The 23311-nt window shown below is 36.5% G+C and overlaps 1 protein-coding gene across 1 annotated transcript in view; it reads right to left on the bottom strand.

The window, feature by feature from the left end:
* LOC144476362 (UPF0489 protein C5orf22 homolog) overlaps positions 1 to 23311 on the bottom strand; it is a 391899-nt gene that overhangs the window by 304035 nt on the left and 64553 nt on the right. The window contains exon 3 of the mRNA XM_078193188.1: positions 5895 to 6089. Coding sequence (XP_078049314.1) covers positions 5895 to 6089 — 195 coding nt within the window. The remainder of the gene's footprint in view (positions 1 to 5894; positions 6090 to 23311) is intronic.

Consider the following 23311-nt stretch of genomic DNA (forward strand, 5'->3'; position numbering starts at 1 on the left):
GATATTTCAACGGGGTAAAGGGCGTTAATCGGACGCAGACGAAACGGAAACGACCAGAGACGACGCCTTATTGCCGGTCGAATTCCAATGCGGGACCATTTTTAGAGACATGGATAGAACGATATATTTCGACTTCCTTGAAGTAACATTTGGATTAGATTTATTCTTAGATTATTTGATTCTTGGATAATTCAAAAATTAGTTGTTTTTGACGAAGAAAATGGTTGTGAAGAAATGACTGTATTTTGTATTATGACGAGTCTATTCGTCATGAAGAAATTATTAAAAGTTCGACGTTATATCACAATTTTAGTGAATGCTAAAATATTCGTATATTTGTTGATAATTTAAATATTTAGAACAAATGTCAAATTTAAGAAGAAAATAATTAATTGAAATTATCTACTTAACTTTGATTAGTGGGTTGCGTATCTTTATGTAAAATAAAAATTCTCTATTTCGATTGCAACAAGTAGGACTTAAATATATTTTCGTTCTATTTTCTGCCTACTCAATTTTGTCGAATACATAAAACTTTCATAAACTTGGATGTGGTTATCATGAATTTATTAAAATCATGTACATCGCGGTAATAACATCATGATGCATTAGATTGCAAAAATTGTCAAATTGTCTAATATCAAGTCATTTAAGTTTTCAATTACATTCCGAATCTTTATACAAAGCAAAATTGCCTTTCTACGTTGCAACAAACTAAAGTAAAATAAAAATTTGTTTTCTTTCTTAATAGTTTTATTAAGAAAGTAAGTATAATAAGTAGAGAAATAAATATTTGTTACGGTATTTCTAAAGTCATTTAACCTTTTCGCTATTTTGTATTTTACGTGCTCACAATTTTTTACTAAACACATAAGATTCGCAGTCTATTTATAATATTAATTCATTAATGTGTTTCGGTTTGTAGAATCAGTACGTAAAAGATTTAGTCAACCGCGTCTTTCGAAACTGGCACTAAGGTCTTGCTGACGACAAGGAAAAGTCAATGACTATAATTCGACCTAGACGACAGAAAGGGCATGTCGCCCATGGGGAGGGGGTAGTTTACTTCCGGTTCGTCTATTCGCGTCACCATCCGGCACGAGCTGCATTCTCACGCTCATTTGCATACCCGGCTACACATCAATATTCAGAGAGGCCAGAAAACGGGCCCGTTTTGCATACTGGACCCCCCGTTCTCGCGTTATTTCTTCTCGGAGTTGGGATCGCGGTGGGACATCGCGATTTTGATCCTGAGAAAACGAAGTAGGTCGAACCGATTCGAACTTCGACATTGCAGATCGATTTTTATTTAGAAACATCTTCGATAAATTTCAATCGGAATAGACTAATTAATTACGCTGTCTAAATAACAGCGAAACAGCGGATCTTTATGCAACATATAAATTCTCTGCTTAAATAGTTAAATAGAGAATCATGAATAGCTGGAAAATAATCTAACAGTAATGTAACATTTTTCTCTTGCATTTACTATTTTGTGTACTATTTATTTTAATTAGTAGTCTGATAATAATCTCTGGAAATTCTGCTTGAATAATTTCAATTGCGTTAAATATGTCAAAATGGAGAAACACTACGATGAGACACTTTTGTTTAGAAAAAATAAAAATACTAAACGACCTACCTAATTCTAGTTCCTTTTTTATCATTATTGTGAATTCTTTAACAAAGTTTATTTCTCATTTTCCTGTTCCTATCTCCATTCATAAATGCGGTAATAATATTAAAATTGTAACTTGTATAATTACTATAATACCTAATCAAATGCAATAAATCAATCTAGAAATATTACTTCGAAGCATAAAAAAAATAATTGTTTGTCATAGTTATGTATTAACTGGTAGTAACTTCAAATTATGTGTAGTTAGATATATGTATATATATATATATATATGATACAGTTATAGAACAAGCATCATTTTTAAGATAATGGTAACATCCTATTAAATATGTGTCGCATTAGTTCCCTAACACTTCGATTGTTTAAAGTATTGATACTTTCATCGGGCCAATGAAATATCCGGTATATCGCAAACGATGAATAAATCGCTATAAATCAATGATGATAGAGTTATGCATATCAAAATAATGATACGAAAATAAGTACTTTTGTTAGCTACAACAAACAAAAATGTTGTTAACATTCTCGAAAAACCTTGTCACGAAGTGTGACAAACGAAGGACGAGTGAGTAGCAAAACAAAAGAGAGGAAGCGAAATGCTTCGCGACGAGCAATGAGGCGAGTGCAGCGAAATTTTTGCACGTTGCCTGGTCGGAATAGCAAAAATGGTTCCCAAGAAATCAAGGATCCATGCACGTCCGTTGGAATCCTCGTGAAACTAGATCCCAGTCATTGATAATCAAATGGTCATCAAAGAGTACGATGAAATTCCAACCTCGAACGGCACGCTTGCTCCTTATCGGGATTCCAAGGGTTTGTCCCTTCCTTCTGCTTCTCCCTACGTCCATTCCTCTCTTTCTCTCTCTCTCCTCTCTCCTCCCCGCTGCTCCCCACTCTTCTTTCCCCTCTTCGTAGCCGGGCAGAGAATGCAGCATTCTACTAAAATCGCGTTCCCGAAGGAAGGAAGGAAGGAGGGCGGGTTGCGTAATTTAAATAATTCAAGAATGACCCTGACCCCGGTTAGGCCGCAGGCTGACCTGCAACCGGCGATTACAATCACAATGCAATGCCGAGTTCTCAGGGTAAGACAGGTAGCACACCGGTCCGTCCCGCATACATTAGATCGAAGCCATTCGCTATAGAAACATAAGCGATATTTTGGAACGCTCGGGCTGATTTTATGCACTGCGAGAGCCGTGTCTCCTTCGCCACGAGATCATCCAGCCTATATTTCCAGCCAGCTCTGACACACATTCAACCGGACCGACCGATTAGCATAACGACAACCGATAGTGCGCGCCTCCTGACACGCACCTTGCGAATATCCCACGGTTAGGGCAATTTCCACGCTTCCGTCGAGTCGACCTCGGTCAATGATTTATCCGCAGTCGATGGGTACCCATCTTACGCGGAATGCGATTGTCATTCGGATCGCGTTTAGAAAACTGATTAAACCGCTGCCAGGTATCCGGTCGATCAACGGCACTTTCGTATAATTTCGGGACCGTGAATCTGCTTGGAAACGATACCGACGATCCTTAACTCAACGGAGATCCATCTACTTCGATTCATAGGAGTGTGCGAACTTTTGAGAATTTGAATAACCGAATGATTAAATTCTTGACAGCTTGAACGGTTGAATGATTTAGTGCTGAGTAATTTGAATAATTACCTGACTGTTGGATGTTTGGAAATTCAAAGATTTAAACGTTTTAATGTTTCATTAATTCAATACTTGGAAGGTGGATGTTCTGAATTTTCAGCGTTTGAATGCCTCGAAATATGAATATTTGAATACTGGGCTGTTTGAATCTTTATATGTTTGAATTATTCAATGTCTAGATATTTGACAATTTCTTAATCTGTATATTTGTATATTTCATTGTTTGAATATTTGAGAATTCCAGTATTAGAAAACTGGAGCATTGGAATATCTGAAAATATAGGTATTTCAATATTTGAATATGAATTCGATATTGCTAAAGTGTTCGAATATCTGATAACTTGAATATTCTAATATTTGAGAGCTGAATTATTTGAATATTTAAAAATTCAAGTATTCGAATATTTGACAATTTTAGTACTCGAATATCTGAAAGTTCAACCATCTAAAAATTGAAAGTTCAAGTGCTTGAATATTTGAAACTACTTAAACATTATAAATTATGAAAATTAAAGAATTGAAAATGTAACAGACTATGAATATTACAATAAAACTATACGAGCGTGGTAAAGGGCATAGCGGATTAAGATGGTCAAAACTGCCCTTAGCGATTTTTCAATGAGTCATAGACCGTTCGATAGCTGACCAATAAAAACTCATCCATGCAAAATTTTAACCCTGTAACTTGTCCGTGAGGGTAGTTACAGGGTAAATTAGATTTCGCGGTTTTCCGGCATTTTTCCACCTTTAGCGGCTTTCGAAAATTTTGAAAAAAATGTGGCTTATTTCGGACATCGAGCCGCATATTATAGAAGTTTTTCATTTTTTATAATCACAGTTTGCAACCTAAAAATCTGAAAAACTTCTATAATATGCGGCTCGATGTCCGAAATAAGCCACATTTTTTTCAAAATTTTAGAAAGCCGCTAAAGGTGGAAAAATGCCGGAAAACCGCGAAATCTAATTTACCCTGTAACTACCCTCACGGACAAGTTACAGGGTTAAAATTTTGCACGGATGAGTTTTTATTGGTCAGCTATCGAACGGTCTATGACTCATTGAAAAATCGCTAAGGGCAGTTTTGACCATCTTAATCCGCTATGCCCTTTGATCCACCTTTTCGTTCATTGTCTTCTACTTTCGGTAATTTTCTATTTCAGCGAAAGAACAATGGAGGGATCGGGAGGAATGAGAAACAGACATTCCGTTTTGCATGATCGATAACAATCGAACGGCGGGCAGAATCGCAACGGTAATTTGCATCTTCGATGCTGGAAACCAAACACTTGAAGGATCGGAAGCTGGCATGCAGATGAGCTGACATAGCCGCCCTCGAAAGCGGATGTTGGCAGTCTGCAGCTACCGTAGACAATGGACCAGTGCCATTATGTCCGTCGAATCCTAAAACCCCATAGAGTCGTTCTTCTCTGTCTATTATCCGGCTGGTGGCAGGCCACATTGTGTATCCGGTCTGCCACGGGACCCCGGCCATTGTCGGCCCACCTAATTATTCGCAAATCTTCCGCTCCTTGTCAGTACACACCCCTCCGACTCCCACTCCCTCTTCGTTACACTCAACATCGCGAATTTCCGTCTTTGGTAACCGGGCCTCGCTGTTTCCGTTTAATTCACCGCTAGTTCGAAACTGACTGGCTTAGAATCTTTTGTTTCGCGAAACTTTTATCCTTTCTTACCGTACCGATCGCTGCACCTAACTTTGCTATCCATTATACCTTAACTGAACCACCAATCGCCAAACATTTTTCGAAACGGGCGCATTTTATTTAACGAAACAATCACTGGATTCCTAATTTTTGGTACCTGACTGCGGATTTGGCGCACTTATGACAAAAAGGTGAAAACGGTGAAATCGTTAAAAGAATATTGAAACGGTATTTTCTATTGAAGAAAGAAAATTACTTTTTTTCTCCTTTTTAAAATGTACATGGAGTGAATTTGTTATAATATTTATTGGTTTTTAACCAGTCTAATTTTGATAGAACGTTTTATAAAATGCGGTAAAAGATTGAACAGTTTTCGTGGTGAAATGCTAAGGAAAATACTATCGATTTTTGTTCCCAATACAATTTGTTAAATTTTACGAACATGCAGGAGTCATAAATGCATATAAATCCGCAGTCTACTTATATACTTCTAACAATTTTTAATACACAAATCCTAAGGATAAAATCCAAAGTTTATTCTACTCCAGAGTTATGCAGAGTTATAACTGAATTATTGAAGAAATTTTAATAATAAAGTAATTCAATTACACTATAATTCAATCACATTGTATAATAATTCATAATTTAGATTTACGTTCAATTAAATTATAATATATAGCTTCCATTTCTCCAAAATTTTGGGTTGTAATTTGAAGAACTGTTTTTCAATTAGATTTTATTTGAATTACACTTGTAATTATAATAATTATCAATTGAATTAACTGAAAGGATTGCATTAAGTATCTTAATTACAACGTAGTTAACCTACTATGTAATTAGAATACAGTGTAATTAATTTGCGTAGTTAAATTAAAATGTAATTCAATTAGCACAGCTCTGGTCTACTCAATAAATAATTAGTACTCACATCAGGATCTGTTGACTCTGGTCGATTGAAAGCATACAAGGGTGCCAATTTATCGTAAAGGTTGACTTGATCGTGCAGACTTTTGAACGGATTCTTGGTGCTGAAGAAGTCCAAGTCGATGTCCAATATGTACGGGGTGTCCCGTTCAGGAAGATACTGGCGCAGCATAGCACTGACCATGCCGAAATCATCTTTCTGAAATATAAAAATTTCCTTGTTCAGTGAGTTTACTTAAACCAAAAGCAATTTTGATCCTCTTAGTGCCGATCAAACGAGTCGTGTGAAAGAAATGGATATAAATAGATGTGATAACAATTTTGTAAAACATGACAATTTAAAAAATTTAAAAAGGTAGGAAAGAATAAGAATTAAAACTGTTATTGATCAAAAATATTAAGAAAATAACATTTTCTCAAGTGTAGCCAAGAACGTTGTTCAGCAACAAAGGGGTAAAGGAACGTTTCAAGGAAAAGGTATTTAGTTTAGCAAAGTGCATACAATTGAAATAAAAATGTATTACTTATTACCGTTAAAATTTCACTGATACAATTTTTGATTTCGCTGTAATAATTAGACTATAAGAAAAAGAAATAAAATAAGAATTAAATTCTTCTGATCTTCTTGCCATTTTATATTTCAACTGTTCATTGTTTTCGTACGTGCATAGAATTCACAGTATAGCATTAACTTGTATTAATTGTTATGATAAAATAAAAGCTGAATATTTGGAGTGTTCTCAGTGTTTTGAGTGATTTTGTCTGTTTCAACATTCTTTGTATTTTTCCAGTTTGGGAAACGTCTCTTATTAGTATTAAATTTATATAATAAATAATACAATAAATAATAAATAATCCAATAAATAATATATATCATATTAATTACAATATAATATAATAAATATATATTAATATATAAATATGTAACAATATAAGAATCATCATCTTGAACAGTGATCAATTTTAGAATCATCGCACCACATTTGCAAAAGAAAAAATATTATCTGGTTCTTCATACATCAGTAATATTGTATTAACTAGAAAGAAATTCCGGCTTTGAAATAAAAATTACAACGCTCTCTATATGTGATAACTGAAAATACTTTCTTGCCAACCCAATAGATGCCAAAAATTTTCAAGAAATACGATGTACAGTTTCTGGAAATGAAATTCCCAAGAATCGTCTCATATTCAGCGCGTCGCGCGTCGCGCGATCTGCCCCCTTCGAATACAATTTCTGGATAAAACGGAGCGAGCAACGAAATATCGCGTCGATCTTGTATTTTGCGACTGAACGAGCGCGACTTATAAACGCGTCGTTTCTTCATAGAAAGAGGCCCGATCGGCTGCTCTCGCACGTCCTGGATATTATTCGGAACGAGGCGGGCGCGTCCCCGGCCGCCATAACACAGAAATGTCGGACGAGGAGGGGTGCAAAACCGAGGGGTGGAGGCTTTTTGTGACGCGCAAAAAACAATGACTGCACTCGAATTAATCCTGTTAGAATTGATACTCGTCCCGGTGTGGCGGGATCACGATTTGCATGCGTTCATAACAATGAAATGCAACGGCGTTCGCAGCGGCGCGGCGGCGCGCCGGTAGGGTTGCGGTGGTGATCGAGGGGGTGGAGGGACGCAAAGCCAACGATCACTATGGTCAACGGCTTTCAAACGTTTAATACGGTCTTCGATGGCACCGGACGTTCTGCTTTTTCAAGCATTTGCTCGACCCTACGACGGCGAAAAATTCACCTAGAAATGCATACTTTATTCTTCAAAGACGTATTTTCACGGAGCGTAATTTAATATATCAGCTTTCAGCCATTTTCCGTTAAACTATGCATCGTTTTATTTTTGCTATGTTTGCGATGGCCTTTCTGCAAATGAAAAATTAATGGTTGTTGAGTGGAATTTAGTTATTTTAACTATCGATTTTTAACCCGTTAAAATATTCAGCGGGTGTATATTTCATTTATGGAATATTTGCGAGAATGCTGGTTTCGGGGATCGATTCGTGTCGAGTGGAATCTAAATTAATACAGTTATGGTTGTTCGACTTTTAAACAATGGATAGAGCACAGTTTATTCCGAGCGCATTTATGGAAATATTTCAACGGATTGAAAATTGATGCACGAGGGAGCATTTATGCAGTAGAATCGAATCTAATTTAATTATTCCGTGACACCACTTTTACAGATTAAAAGTTTATATAATGTAATACAATTTTCACTGTTTCTACCATTTAATACGAGATCAGATCTACTAAATCAGTCAGAATGATCGACTACTAATGTTGTTCATTTATAGTGCCTGATGTTACGAATATATTTCTAGGAGAAAGTTTCATACTTCTTTATTGAAGTATATATTATAATATATGTATCATAGAAAGTTCAAATAAATCCAGCCTTGGCATTGTTATAAAACAATATATATATATCAGTACCGTTTCGGGTTCGTTAGTTCTAGTGTCAAAGATCTGTTGGAGTCTTTTACTTTTTTCCGCGACACCGCTTCAACGTATCAAGTATGAATTGTTGCGGGTCGGATGAAGCGTCGTCAATTTTTGTTAGAAAACAAAAAGCCTCGAGCGAGCACTTGGCAGAATCGATGCGGACAAAGTTTACGAAGCTGGCAGACCCGCTTATTAAGCAAGTTAAAGTTGCCGTTCATTAAACGGGCAAACTTTTCGAATTGATTGCCGACGGTGGGGAAGTTTCTGCGACATCCAGTAATTTTCTTTGACCGAAAACAACTGGCCGGAGCCTGTTTTTGTGAAACGCGTCCGAGAAGTGTCACGCGACCGCATTAGCCGGGCATTAGAAGGGAGCACTTGAATGGCCGCTCCTCCTGAACATATTCATTTGCATTCTCCAAACATCGGCTTTTTCGTAGCCCTCGGTTTCCTTTTCAATGCGACAAGGGGAGAAAGAGAGAACGGAAGCGTGAAGGGAACGAAAAGCGTGGTGGGACAGAGACGTAAAGAGGTGGGGAGAGAAAGAGAAAGAGAGAGAGAGGGAGAGAGAGAGAGAGAGAGAGAGGCAAGGGCCGATGGTGCAAGCGAAACCAATCGAAAGAGGTGCGCGCGTTCGTATACTTTTTTTCTCTCGTTGCCCCCGTGACAATGCACTGTTCTTTTACGCTGAACTACCAAAGCTCTTTCTGACTGGAACCCGTTTCCCGTTTATGCGAACTAAACCGGGCAGTAGGGTGATTCTGACTGGAATCGAGGAAGGACAAAAGGCTCTTACGGAATCCCCGTTGTGCTTAAACCAACAGCTCCGCATGTACGCCAGACGTTGCCATCACGTGTCCGCAAAGAACCAATCTTCCAGCGTTCCTTGGATATCGGTTTCCATTATTTCTTCATCCACTAGCAACGCTTCATTATTCTTTCGAATTCGCGGCCGCGTCTCCACCCCGTTCCGCGGTCTAGATGCCCGTCATCTGTGATGCTTCACGGTTTTTGTGATGCTTTTAGCGAATTAGGTACACGTATGCGCCGAGTTGGTGAACGAGGGGAAACGAGGGGAAACGAGGGGAAACGGGGGGAAACGAGGCTCGCGATTCCATTAAATTGCGGCCAGAGATGTTCTCGAAGATCAACTTGGGTTTTTGGTTCGTTTGTATCCGTTTAATGACGTAATCAGATCGTCGCGCTGTAGCAGTTCTGATTTTTCTTAGAAAATAAATATTTTTTAGAAATCAAGAAATCAATTTAGAACAGCTAAGGATGTGCATAAAATAGAAATGTTAAAATATTTGTCTATTTACTTCATGTTTCTTTATAATATTAACTATTAACCCTTTGAACTTCGTTGTCCCCTCTCAGGGGATATCGTAATTCGAGTATATTACTAAACATTAAAGTTTATTAGCGATTTGCAACTATTTCACGATGTCTACAAATTCATATAAATCAAATATTATTATAATAATATTATATAAACATATACATACATACATTATGTAACGTATACTATATAATAATGTTACGGCGGTTGATCTTATGGAGTCGTCGTAATGAAGGATTACTTCACAGTGAACAACCCCTAAGGAAATAGAAGAAATTCGGGGTTGTCACGGAATCGTTGAATCGACAGTCAGTCGAGAAACGAATCCGAGAACCGTCTGTCGAGCTAGACAACTTAATCGAACGATTGTATTATTATTTTCCATTAAAGTTTAAAGCTGTTAAAGTTATACTATTTAATAAAGATTATATGGGAAGCCGCGACGGACGCCAAGACCGCGCAACAATAATATAAATGTTCATAAGCGCTGGTAGGTAACATCCATGATGGCGTGGAGTGCAAAGGGTTAATACCTATAATAATATAATTGTGATGTTATAGAACGCGGTAGATTAATAAATTACACGAAATTTGGTAGTCATACGTAACAGTTGAATATAACAAATATGAACGACTTTAATCAATTTATGTACTACGCACACTGATCCAAGATATGCACTTTTATTCTGTAACACAACAGTTGTCAATGTCAATTATCCCATACTTAATTTTTATTTTACAGTTATTATAGTAATTAATAACGCATCTAAAAATACATCTATCTATCCGACCAAATTCGATTTCTTAATTCCTAGGAAAATCAAAATAACCATATTTTAATCTAATACCATGACTAGTATTAGGGTGAGTCATTCGTGTATGTTTCCACACAACGCGCTCACTGCCGCGTGATTCATGCACCAGCCATTGAAATCGTTTGTCTACATTAAAAGGCACATGTTTCTATTGATCTTAAACATATTCTTTTAAATAATCATTTCAGAAGACGTTAGTAAATTATGTTATTAGTGAGACTGATTTTGTTTCTTTGCTTGTTTAAAAAAGAAAATCAAAGGCTAAAATTCCCAAGGCTAGTTCCTGCCGATGGACAAACCCCATCTGCTTACTCGAAGTCGTTCAGGTACTTGATGGGGCGCATTCATTGACATATCTTTGGAAAGTTAAGAATCTTTAAGTATGGTAGGCGACTTAAGATCGTACCGCTTCCTTAAATAATAAGAATCTCTTTGAGGGATCTGATCACAAAGTGAGAAAAGCAGGGATGCCTTTTGGTAAGAGGACTGTGATTGAACGCTCAGGACGTACTCCAGAACCATCAAGGTTCTCAAATAATTAACTCAAACTTACTCAAAAGTTAACTCAAACAATTCCTAACATATTACTGTAGAATTTGTTTAAAGATCCTTAGCTGTGAATCATAGACTTTTGACACACACTGTGTTGACCATACTATAGGTTAAATCTTATAAAATAAGTACGTAACAGATGGAAACTGCAATCCTTCTTAATTAAATTGTTAATTGAAAAATGATTAGCAAATCTGTCGATTTAATATTGTAAAATTCGTTTCCAAGCTTGGCTTTTCGAAACGTTATATTGTCCAATATTTAAAATCTTCTTTCGTCTGGACATAATTGGTTTTGAAAAACTAACCTCAAAATAAGAAGAGATCTATTGAATTATATTCTAATGTAATATTGTATAAAAATGAATTAAGAATACAACAGATATGGCTTTCATCTTTCGAACTCGATATAGAAATATGTTCTAAAAAAATTCACTTTCTGTAAATTATTTTATAAAATTCGTATCTACAGTCTGCTTGTAATTATTTCAACGCATAGCTTGCATACATTTTGCACACGAGTTTTAAAAGTGATCCACGTATACTGCATTATAAAAATTATAAGACGAAATATATTTACATCTTTTGCCACTTTTATTATGACCAGACTGCAGCTCTAATGCATTTATAACAAGAATTTATAACATGCATTTATAACAGATGACATACAAAAATAATAGGAACATTTAACGAATACAAAGTTTGTTATTACAAAAATAATTATAAAAAGAAGTACATTTCTATTTACCTCTTGTTTCTTATAATTGATGCAGAAATTTTCTGTATAATGTATTTCACTATAATTCTTATATTATTTACTATAAACGTCGTCCTTCTTCCTGTAAAAGCCAAACTGGGTCTCATGTTATAATTGTAAAAAAAATGGGACGTAAAATAAAAAGTTTCGCCCGACAGAGAATACTCTTGATGTTGGCTGTTTCTGCGTTTCAGCGGCGAGTCGCTCGTAGTTGCAGCGAGGGTTGACGGGTATTTGAAATTAGGAATTGGGTGGATTCGCGGCCTCGTGCGCCGTTTGTGAAAGCGTAACGGGGCCACCGTGGCTCGGCGACATCGCGCCACTTCGGGTCAAGACAATGCGTCGATTTGCATGCGGCACTGGTTGGCTTAATTGCGCCCGCGACGGTGGTGTGATGGACGACCGTCTGTTCGGTTAATGCGCATGGAAATGCCTTCGATCTGGCCTGCCACGTGCTTCAACTGCAACTCGTTCGCTCGCATGCTCGTTTGCGAGTCATTCCCGCGCCGCCGCCGCCACCGCCGCCGCCGAAAATATCTGCCGAAATCGAACCGGCACGGATTATCGCGTTATTGCACTTACCATCGCATCGGGTGCAACGCCCTGCCTTGGATTCCTCCCGCGAACGATGTAAAATTAGCTGCGCCACTGTCCGCGCGTATCTTTCTTTCGTGAAAACCGTATCGAATTTTCTTACGCGTCGGATAATGTTTCGGTACATCTAGCGCTTCGGTATCTGCCTCTAGACCCTTGCATAGTGAACCAAAGTTATCAGTTGTTTGACAACCGGGATACCTGGGTACTCGATCTACCTTATTTCTTCATTTTGTTTATATAACTTTTCAAATTTTACAATTGTTTCGAAGTTCATAATTTTCCCCTTCGATAGTAGCAGACATGTTGTTTTAAACAAATCAAGAGAAAAATATACCCGAAGTATAATTTAATGATTTCAATCTTTAGACTCGAGCATCAATCGTCAAATCCGATTTTTCAATTCTAGTGTTATGAGACATCTTTCGTTGGAGCCATTGAACTTTTACTAACTATTTAAAATAACCCATTTCAAACCATCAATGGTGAACCACTTTGCAACGGCTCTAACATTCAGCTTATACTTTCTATTAGATTGTCCATCGTACAATAATATCAGAAGAGAAAAAGTAGAATAATGTGCACCTACAAACATACAGCAAAAGTTATGTCCTATATAGAAAAAATCAAATTACTTTGCTGCTAACTTATACTGGGTAGTCTATACAATTCCTTCAGGTCACGAATCCGTTATTAATGCATTTACGAAATAAGATGCAAAAGAAGGAAAATAAATGGCTCGAAGAGCACTACATCAGTTGGTGCTTTTGCAAAACTAATAATTTTTTTGCCTTGATATCTTAATAATTTTTTTACTTGAGGATTGCCTCTATATAACAAAAAATATGCATTTAAGGAAATAATGGAATTGTTAATTTTATATGTACTGTTTTACTTAAAAATATCTAAAGGTTTACAGATGCTTTTATTTTCCTCCTTTGACATTTCATGGTAAATATATTAATAATGGATATACGACTTACGACAATTACGTGGACCACCCTGTATAGTGACTTAAAGAACCTAGGTTAAAACAACGATAAAGCCGGAGTGGTCTACGTTGATAATGTAATGTAGAAAATATTGTATGCATTACGCACACCTGTAACTTTAAAGATAATAATCCCACATGTGGTCGTTAATTGCTATTAATTAAATGAAACAATAAATAAATAAATAAACAAGAAAGATATATTACGTTTTTTCTATTTTATATGAGCAATGTTTCCTTTATTTTCCTTTAAAAGAGAATGATAGACCAAAATTGGAAATTGTATCAAAATTCATAGTGATTATTAAATCACGAGTCTGCGTAAAATAAAAATGTTCTACGTTGATATATAAGTTACATTAAAATATCTCCATTGTTTTAGTAATTGTAGTAAGCTGAAAATAATGTAAAAATATTGTTTCATCATAAATTATAAATGCATTATAAATGCATAAAATCCGATCCAATTAAATAATTTACTCATCGCAAACGAAAACTCGTTTTAGAGAATCAAGATTATTTAATAATTAAGTATAATGATTTAATTAACAGAATCAGTTATTAAATGAAAACCTGTTTGAAATTATATGAGAATAATTGTTTTGGTATCGTCATGGAGATTCGTCCGCAAATGATTGTTAAATCGTAATAATTAGAACGGCGGAGGTGTTTGAAAGTTGCTAAAAATTATGCGAATGACGCAACATTGTCTTGTTGCCAGGAAAGTCCGCTGACTATGCTATCGATTCGAAAGCAACACGACGAAATTGCTCGCGAACGCCTCCGCTCACGGAAAATCCTGTCGCAACCGGGCTGTTGCCGCCATCGCGGTTAACAATAAGCGAAAAACCGGTGTTTCTTTGTTTCCGACATAGTCCGCGATGATGCATCGCGGTCAGAATTGCTTCACCCGGCTGTGAGTCATTAGAATCGAATACTATGCGTTTGTAGAACACGGTTCGCGACTCGCGATGCTCGTCACGCGTGCGTGCCCGCGAGATAGCAGCGCCTCGATGCAAATTAAAAATCGCATGACAAAGATAGGGGATTACGGGTGTTGCGCAATCGCGCACTTAATGATTTCAACGTATACGCCAGAAACACATGACTACCCGTCCGTTCCATCGATTTGTTAAATATCGCGTCGCTATTTTTTTTTTTTACATTGTCCGACGAATTTCATAATCCCGGGAAAGGTTCATTTAACAATTCGTTCATTAACTTTTGACATTTCAACTGCCGGAATTAACCCTTTACGCTCGAAGTCAATTTAACTATAAATCGAGAATAGATTACTTGGTAGACAGTATTTTATACATTCTGTTATGTTTTTATGTGTAAATAAATTTGGCAATGTGAAAATGATCTTGGATTCCGATCCACACACTGTAAATTGTAGACTTTCTGTTTGTAATGATTTGAAGAATTTGTAAATGGCGTAAGAATATGCTTTGCTACGATAATAAATTGATACAAATTTGATCAAATTAAGAAGTGAAACTTAATGAAATTAAAACTGAAGATCAAGATGTGTGATATTGTTCGTTTTTAAAATTTTCTTATATTTTACAGATAAATAATATTTGCAACATATAATATATCAACACAATAATTAATTAATTGATTTCGATACATTGCGTAAACATTAAAAGATATTATTATATAATTCATAGTCCACTATAATTACCTAATGCTTGTATATATATATGTATATATATAACTGCCCTACTCAGAATATTTCTAATTAATTTACTATCGCCAATTCCATAAGAATCGACACTAAATAAATACATTGAATTGTTTTACACTTTTAAAGTTCACCATGGCGGCCGGTTTGAATCACGCAGTGACATAAAAAATTGCATAAAATCGGATTTAGATATGCTGGTAGATAGCAACAAAGCAGAAATAAACACAGCGCAATTAGATGTTCCATTTGCCATTATGTGAGATTGACAATAAGATTCAGGGAGCACAAAGTTGCAGCTTCGACTTCGGACGTTGAGGATTTAATTTAGTGGCTGGCGCTGTTTGATTAGGAACAGATGTCGGTAGCAAAGATGGAAAGCGTTCTAGATCGGCGAGTGGTGATTCGGTTCAAAGGTCACTCGTGCGGCTTAAATCACAGTGATGTCGGCGCAAGAAGCACGCTGAACATCTGCATGGTGGAATTCAACGATTGCGCGAAAGCTGTTATCATTTCTAAACTGGGACAAGGAGCAGAAGAAAAATTGATCGCATCGTTTCAAGGAAGTGATTAGTGCTGCGCAAGAGACAAACGAGGCGCGGACTGGTCATCAGAGTGACACAGTCGTCTTCGAGCGAAATGATTACGTCCACCGGATTGCTGAAAAGAAATCGAATTACTGGAATATGTTGAACGAAGTGGAAAGTTTCCTTACACGGAAGGGTAAAAGTTTGTAGCATATCAAAATTTTATCCTAACACTAAATAATTTATGCTATTCCTAAATATTGTTGAAAGTCTGATTATTACGCTAGTATGAAATAAATAATAGATTGTAAATGTTTATGCGACTGAAAAGCTTTCATAAAATTACATAAAATTCACAGTGTAATTTTATGCCACGTGGATTATATAATTATTTGGCCAGAAATATTATTATTTATTTAGAAATATTTTAATAAATATTTTTTAGAATTTTACAAATTCTTACGTTAAATGCTCAATTTATGTATGTGTAAATCAATTTGAAAACGTGTCCCCTGGACATTGTCACGTTTCCTTCTACTACAATAACTGTAGTAATAAAAATGATTTCACGAGAAATTTGATGGCACACTTTATTATTTAAGCATATATTATAATTGGATTGCAGATCTGTATGCGAGATAAAAATGGTAGATATATGTTAATTGTAAGAGACAGGAGCCCGGCAGAAGTTTCATTCATTCTTTGATCATTTTTAAAAGTTGCAAACTGTATATTGATGCTTTTAAATTGTTTTAATCCTTCTACTTCTTTTAATAACATTCTCGCAATTTTGGTATATATGCATAAAATTCACGTTCCAATTATAATAGAAGTTGTACGATGGTGGAATGAGTACAATCTTGTTATAAAACAATGTATACAAGCGAGAAGAAAATTATATGGATGGATTAGAATCATAGTGGTGTCAATCATATATTCGAACACTTTAATTTGTGTCTTTCCATAAATGTCCAAATGTTGAAATTCAAGTGAAATAGAGAACATGGTTACTATAAATATCTTAGTTAACACTATGGCTGGAGGTACACGAGTGTCAAATCGACGGATGATAATCATCTCTCCTTGTTTTGCTAATAAAAAATAAAAAAGATTTTATACTTGTTTTTAACTATAAATACAAGCAAACATAATCAACGACCGTATTTATCCAACGCTCAGGTGACTCAGTCTTATGTAGCCTTAACAAAAAAATTGATCAGTATACAACATTACACTAGCGATAAAAAAAATGTGACTTAAATCGCTATGATCCTAATTACGGAATAACGAGCCTGAAAGGCAGTTTACTAAACGAAATGCATACAATAATTTCTGCAAAAATTGAGTGAAATGAAAAAAAAATATTTAAACCATATTTCCCAACTTTTATATCTGCAAATTCAAGCAATTTTAGGTCTCGGATTACAAAAATCACATTGATTGAATATTCCAAAAATTCGAGTCTTTTTTATTATTCCACCGAATCGCTATTATTACCAAATATATAGCACCACTGTTATCTAAAAATAATTGAACGCGTATACTCGAATTTGGAAAAAGTTATTTCGTTGTGTCCGCATACAATTGTGTACGCCTTGTAATTAGTCGCGTCTATAGCTCGGCAATTACGCGTGAAGCCACTAGAAAATGCAAATAAAACGGTTTGCTCGTTGATTAAACAGCCTAGTGTGATTGTAAAAGGCGCCTAAGGTCGCGGGCAAACAATTTCAAGCCCGAGCCAACCCGTTCAGCTCGGGTCCGGGGGATGGAGTGGTTTTGTTCCTCAAACTCGTTAACAGATTCGGTGCTGGCGACCCCGTGCTCCGACACCCTTTTTAATATTTCTCGTCTTTTTTGGCGCACGGTCGACCGGCATTCCACTTTTGCAATCAACGGGGTACGCGTGCGAGACTCCAGGGACGTCCTGCTGCATTCGGCGACCTATCGCGTGGCAGATGCGACGCCGATCGTGACGCATTGTTCTCGTACAAGGCGAATTAGTTCTACGAACGCCGCGCCACGCCGCGCCGGGGTAAAATTCACAGTGTGTTAATTAAAACAATACCATCGGTCGCGGCGAGAATTCAAATTTCGCGCGCACATGTCACACCTCGGCGTTCTTTTTTTTTTTTGTTGTCCTTGCAGCGGACAATACAGTCCGCGTCGAAGTTCACCGTGCTTGGCCTTCGACGTGCACACGGCTGCATCCATTATCAATGTATTTTCTCTGCATTCTGATAATTGTCGCGTATAAATTTCACATTCGACATAATTGATAGCATGAGGAAACTGCTTATTGTGTCACCAATGCATTCCGCGTCTCAGATCGTTGCGTTGTTCGTACAATGGGCTGCACTTGGGTGCATCTATTGTGGATGCATTTTTTAGGATTCTAGCATTCGATATGCCAAAAACCGAAATTTATATCGAGGAAAGCTATTCAATGTATTGTTAACGATGTATAGTATTTCAAAATTTATTATGTCTTTTGTTGAACCTGTTGTACTTGGGTGCAATATCTATTTTCGATGTATTTATTTTGCATTATAATCTTGGATATAAAATGGGTACTAAATGCATTTTTAGAATAAAATTCTGAGTCAAAATTGAGTTGCACATTGGTGCTATTTTCCATTCTAATGATGGATGTACAAATTTTAAATATACATATAGTTAATAATAATAAGAATCTATTCATTTTATTGTTAACTTCTATGTCAAAATTCACGTGTTGCACTTGGTTGCATCTATCGATGCATTATCTTTGCATTCCAACAAATCACAAGATACTGAAGAATCACAACAATTGCTAAAATAAAGAATTCATTCACATTGCATGCACTTAGTTGCACCTATAATGCATGTATTATAATTGCATGCATTATAATTGTATATATTATAATTGCATGCATTATAATTGTATATATTATAATTGCATGCATTATAATTGTATATATTATAATTGTATGCATTATAATTACATGTATCATAATTGTATGCATTATAATTACATGTATCATAATTGTATGCATTATAATTGCATGTATTACAATTGTATGTATTATAATTGCATGTATTACAATTGCATCCTTTATAATTGCATCCTTTATAATTGCATGCATAATAATTGCATCCTTTATAATTGAAAATAGTAATAATTCGAAGTAATATATCTATCAGATATAAATAGCAGACTTTTGAACATAAAATTCCGTTAGAACAATAAGAAATTTAAATTAACAATTTGTTGCAGGGGATTACGGGTGAATGCGTTCGGTCATCGGCAATAAATGGCCGTGACGATCCAGCACGTTCTCTAGTTGGGCCTTAGAAGACGAAGCCGCTGTTCAGTATGCAAGTTCGGTGTGGGCGCATCCGGTAGTCGCCGCAACCACAGAAACTCACGTTGCATTATATATCCGGCTGTCGATACGAGCGTCATCCCGATGATAAGAATAGAATAATAGAATTTTCTATGAGCCTGCGGCGTTGCGGTCGCAGCGGTCTATGGCTCGGCAGACGGGGAGAGACGGCGCGGCGGGAAGGTGGTGACGTGCTGCAAAACGAAGAAAATGCACGGGGACCTTTTCCGGTCCGATGATCGACGACGATCCACGCCGTGTCTTCTCTCCGTTTCGCGTATATCTATCTCCTGGATCTTTCCTCATCGGACGTCATCGTTTTTTTTTTCGTCTATAGGCCTCTGAAATTCTGATGAAACACCGTTGCATCGATTTCGTTTCATTTTTCTTGCGAAATCTCACCGCCATTCGTCGAATAGAACGTTTCTGCGAACTGCAACTGCGATGCGCAATCAATGAACGTTTAAGCCACATGTTCGTTGAAATGATTACTCATAAATTGCTATTTAATACCCTGAATAATATTATCGTAGAATATAATTGTCTTAATAATAAATTCATAAATTTCACAGTATTTTCTCAACGTGCAATTGTTATGAAAAATATGTCGAAATCGTTAATGAATAAATAATAATCTTCCAATGAATGAATGTTCCCTTAAAATATAAACATTTCAAGTAGCAATAAGTATTAGAACTATACATGGTTAATGTTATATTATCGCAATAACTGAACTATGTATATTTGGGAGAGGAGTTGGATAATTCTTTTTTAAATAATAATTTCGAAAGAACTTGTTATCTTCTACTAATCTAAATTATAGATCAGGTAATACAGTTTTTAAGCAATTTTTAAAGAAATTCTTAGGTGTCAATTTCCGACTTTAAAAGAATTATTAGAGAAGTGTCAGTGAATAGTAAATTAACACAACTATCAATTAAACAAATGAAGTGTGAAACAGTTAATAAAACTGCGGCAATATGGAGAGGGTATGATAAAAGTTACTTTTTAACAAGAGAAATGTTTAATCATTGAGAAACTGTGACAGGATACCAGACTGATCTTTGGACAGATCTCCAGTCAGTTTTTCTTAACCCCTTGCAATATAATAACTAGTCAGACTCGTGAGGAACGTTTCGTGTATAATTCGATAAATACGGCTGTCAATCATTTCTATTAAATCGAAACAAAAATTAAATCCCCTGTCATCGAAATCTGAAAGTGAAAGTGAATAAGGACAATCGTGACACAAGAATCATCTCATGGAATCAAGGAAATAATTAAAAACGAAACAGTCGTAATCAACGTAGCTCTGAAAGACGTAATAGTACAAGGGGTTAAATAGATAATAACACCGAAATTATATTCACTGTCACCGGAAGGGGAAGATAGCCGAAACTCTTGGTAGCACGGTCTAACTAGTAATTAACAAGGAATCAATAAAAGGCGATTTTGAAAGGACGGCTGGCTTCTCCTCGTGGCACTGGTCTTAGCAATCGCGCCACTGGTAATTGCCGGTCGATTACCGTCGCGCTGACGTATTTACTCGCATGCGAGAAGACTTGGCCTTTGTTTACTCGGTACCGACGGCACCGGCCACCGCCTAATTACATAGAACGTTCACGAGGGAAATTGTCGACAGCCAATACTTGCTTTCCATGGGAGACCGAATTCAATCTTTTCACCTGCGCGTTCAAAGCGGGCTCAAAATCGAATTTAAATCGTTCGTCGACCGAAATTTCGTAACTCTTATAAGACAAATTAACATGATATTGTCTCATTTCAAACTCTGGTTAGTTTATTATTTCGTTTACCACTTGGGGGATGACTTTTTTAGGTTTTTACGCTGTATGACTTTTGAAACGATATGAATATACTCAATTTTTAGAGATAAATTAATTGGAAACTTTATTATTTGAAAATTAATTTACTTTGTCGATATATTAATGTGCATATATTGAAATAGTTAAATCTATGATATATTTCTCGTTTTGCAATATTTTGATTGAAAGCTTGGTTGCTTTAGAGTAAAGTTATTTTATCCTCTATTTTATCCTTCGTATTAAGTATATCGTAGATTCGAGAATATTTTAAGTAAATAGAAATTTATATAAATTTCTTTTTTAGAAACAAGATAACTATAAATTCAATTGTTCACGATTAAAGTTAAATTCATTTCTTGAAGAATTTTAACTTGCTAGTTTAAGAAATACTTTGCTTGACTAAAAGTCGACGTAAATTCCTCTTCTATAGACAAATCCATTGTAAATGCGATTATGTAATACTAGAAATATATTACCGAATAAAATCGAATACAAATTCCGTTTCTAGCTTAGTACAACAGAACTGTGTTTTAAAATGTAAACTTTCTAGCTTTGGTTCCATGAGTGAAATAACTTCAATATTCCCAGCATATTTGGAGTTGATAATCGACGATCAATCCTTTGCACTGATGACTCTAATGCGCCACTAAAATTGTTCTGTTACCTTGTAAAGAAATTTTTACAGCAACAAAGTTCAATTTTAGAAAAATTATTAAAAATGAAACTGTTGGTATGAATCACAAAAGTTCATTTGCCATATATGAATTGCACTTCGTCGCTTAAAATGGAAATACTGCACACCAGAAAAATTACTTCAGATTTACAGATAAAATGGCTTCGAGAACAAAGGGTTAACATGGTCAAACCCTCTGCTGTTTCCCGCTGAAATCTTATCGCAACAGAACTTGAATTTGATTGACAGTCGCGTCGCTGAAGAACAACGTTTTCTGGGAGTACTCTCGACAGATTGTAGCAGCCGGGTGACCGGCCAGCGAACAGACGTTCGTTCACGCGTTTGTTACATTCTGAGAGAATCTAATGGCGTAGTGAACGCTCAAATTGCGCAGAAGAAGCGGCCACTGTGCGGCGATTCTCGAAGGCGAGAGAGAGAGCGAGAGGGAGAGAGAGAGAGAGAGAGAGAGAGAGAGAGAGAGAGCCACGGGTTTCGAGCCGGCCGGATTCTGACGCGTGCTGAGAGAGAACAAGAGAGCGAGCGAGGGAGGCAAGCAAGGTTGGAGGAGAGACGTAACACGACAAGAAGACAGAACGAAAGAACGACGAAAACGGGCGCAGGGAAGAAGGAGGAACGAGGGTATAAAAGGAAGGCCGAACGCGGAGTCGCAGATGCCGGCGATAGCGGGCATAAGAGCTGTATCTACATTTAGTTCGGACAGGCACCACTTTATTCGCTCGGCGGGCGTTAACAAGTGTTTTCCATCGGTTTAAAAGGCGCTAAGGTGCTTTGCGGCGGCGCAACCGGTCCAGGAACCCGGTGCTGCCCGGTGACTCATTGGAAACGCAGCCGGTTTTCGTGTGCGCGAAAGATTCGATCGGTCGATCCCGCTGTGTCGCGTGAGTTGAGACGTTCGACTCCGATGCGCCGGGGATAGAATCGTCACCGGAGCACACGGTGGGGTCGGAACCCCCGAAAACCTGGCGGTAACTCGACGTCAGGTTCGGTGTTGTTTCAGTTCGAAGTCAGTACTTTTCAGTTAAATTCTAGAGTGAAAAGAAGATATTCTCATAAATATATTTTTATAAACACGCGACAATATTTACCAACCAAATTAATGCGGCTTATTCGTCTAGTGGTAAACGATGGATTACATGCCGTTATTTAGAAAATATTATAGTATTTAGTGACAGTGAATTTTCTTGTTACCTCGAGAAAGAATAAAATTTTTATTCCTAAAGTTTTAGTAATTTTCCTAGCGCGTTCATAGATACTACTTCGCGCAAAATTCAACCGCGTCTAAGAGGTTAACAAGGAAAATTATAAAACAAATTATTTGATATAATTTTTTGGCTGTTAAAATATTCTTAAGCTTTTCATATTCAAACTATTATATATCGTCCATTAAAATTAACATAAACGTAATCTTGAATCAAAATTGTTAATTTCATTAACGATGTAGGCATCTTGAGCTTTCTTATAATTATCAACACTTGTTATTACAATTAAAACATCTTGCTTGGTAGTAAGATACTTGTAAAAATCACTACACGTGTAGTCGTCATAGAATTTGGTTTGTAATAATGATTATGAAGTATGTGTGAGCGGGTAACATCGAAAAATTAGAATCCTTGAAGGAAACTCTCCCAGATGTATTAAAAATTAGGACTAACCGACACCACAGTGAACAAAAATAATTTATCGAGGACACAAGCCAGTAGGAGAATCGACTTCATCTCGCAGTCCTCGAAAATCCTAACCGTTCTAGAAAATAAACATTCTGAATCGTATTGGAATTAGCTGAATTACGGATTCTGGGGAAACAGCTTGAGTAAAAGGTGCCTAAC

The sequence above is a fragment of the Augochlora pura genome, chromosome 10, assembly GCF_028453695.1.
Source record: "Augochlora pura isolate Apur16 chromosome 10, APUR_v2.2.1, whole genome shotgun sequence".
Classification (NCBI taxonomy): Eukaryota; Metazoa; Arthropoda; class Insecta; order Hymenoptera; family Halictidae; genus Augochlora; species Augochlora pura.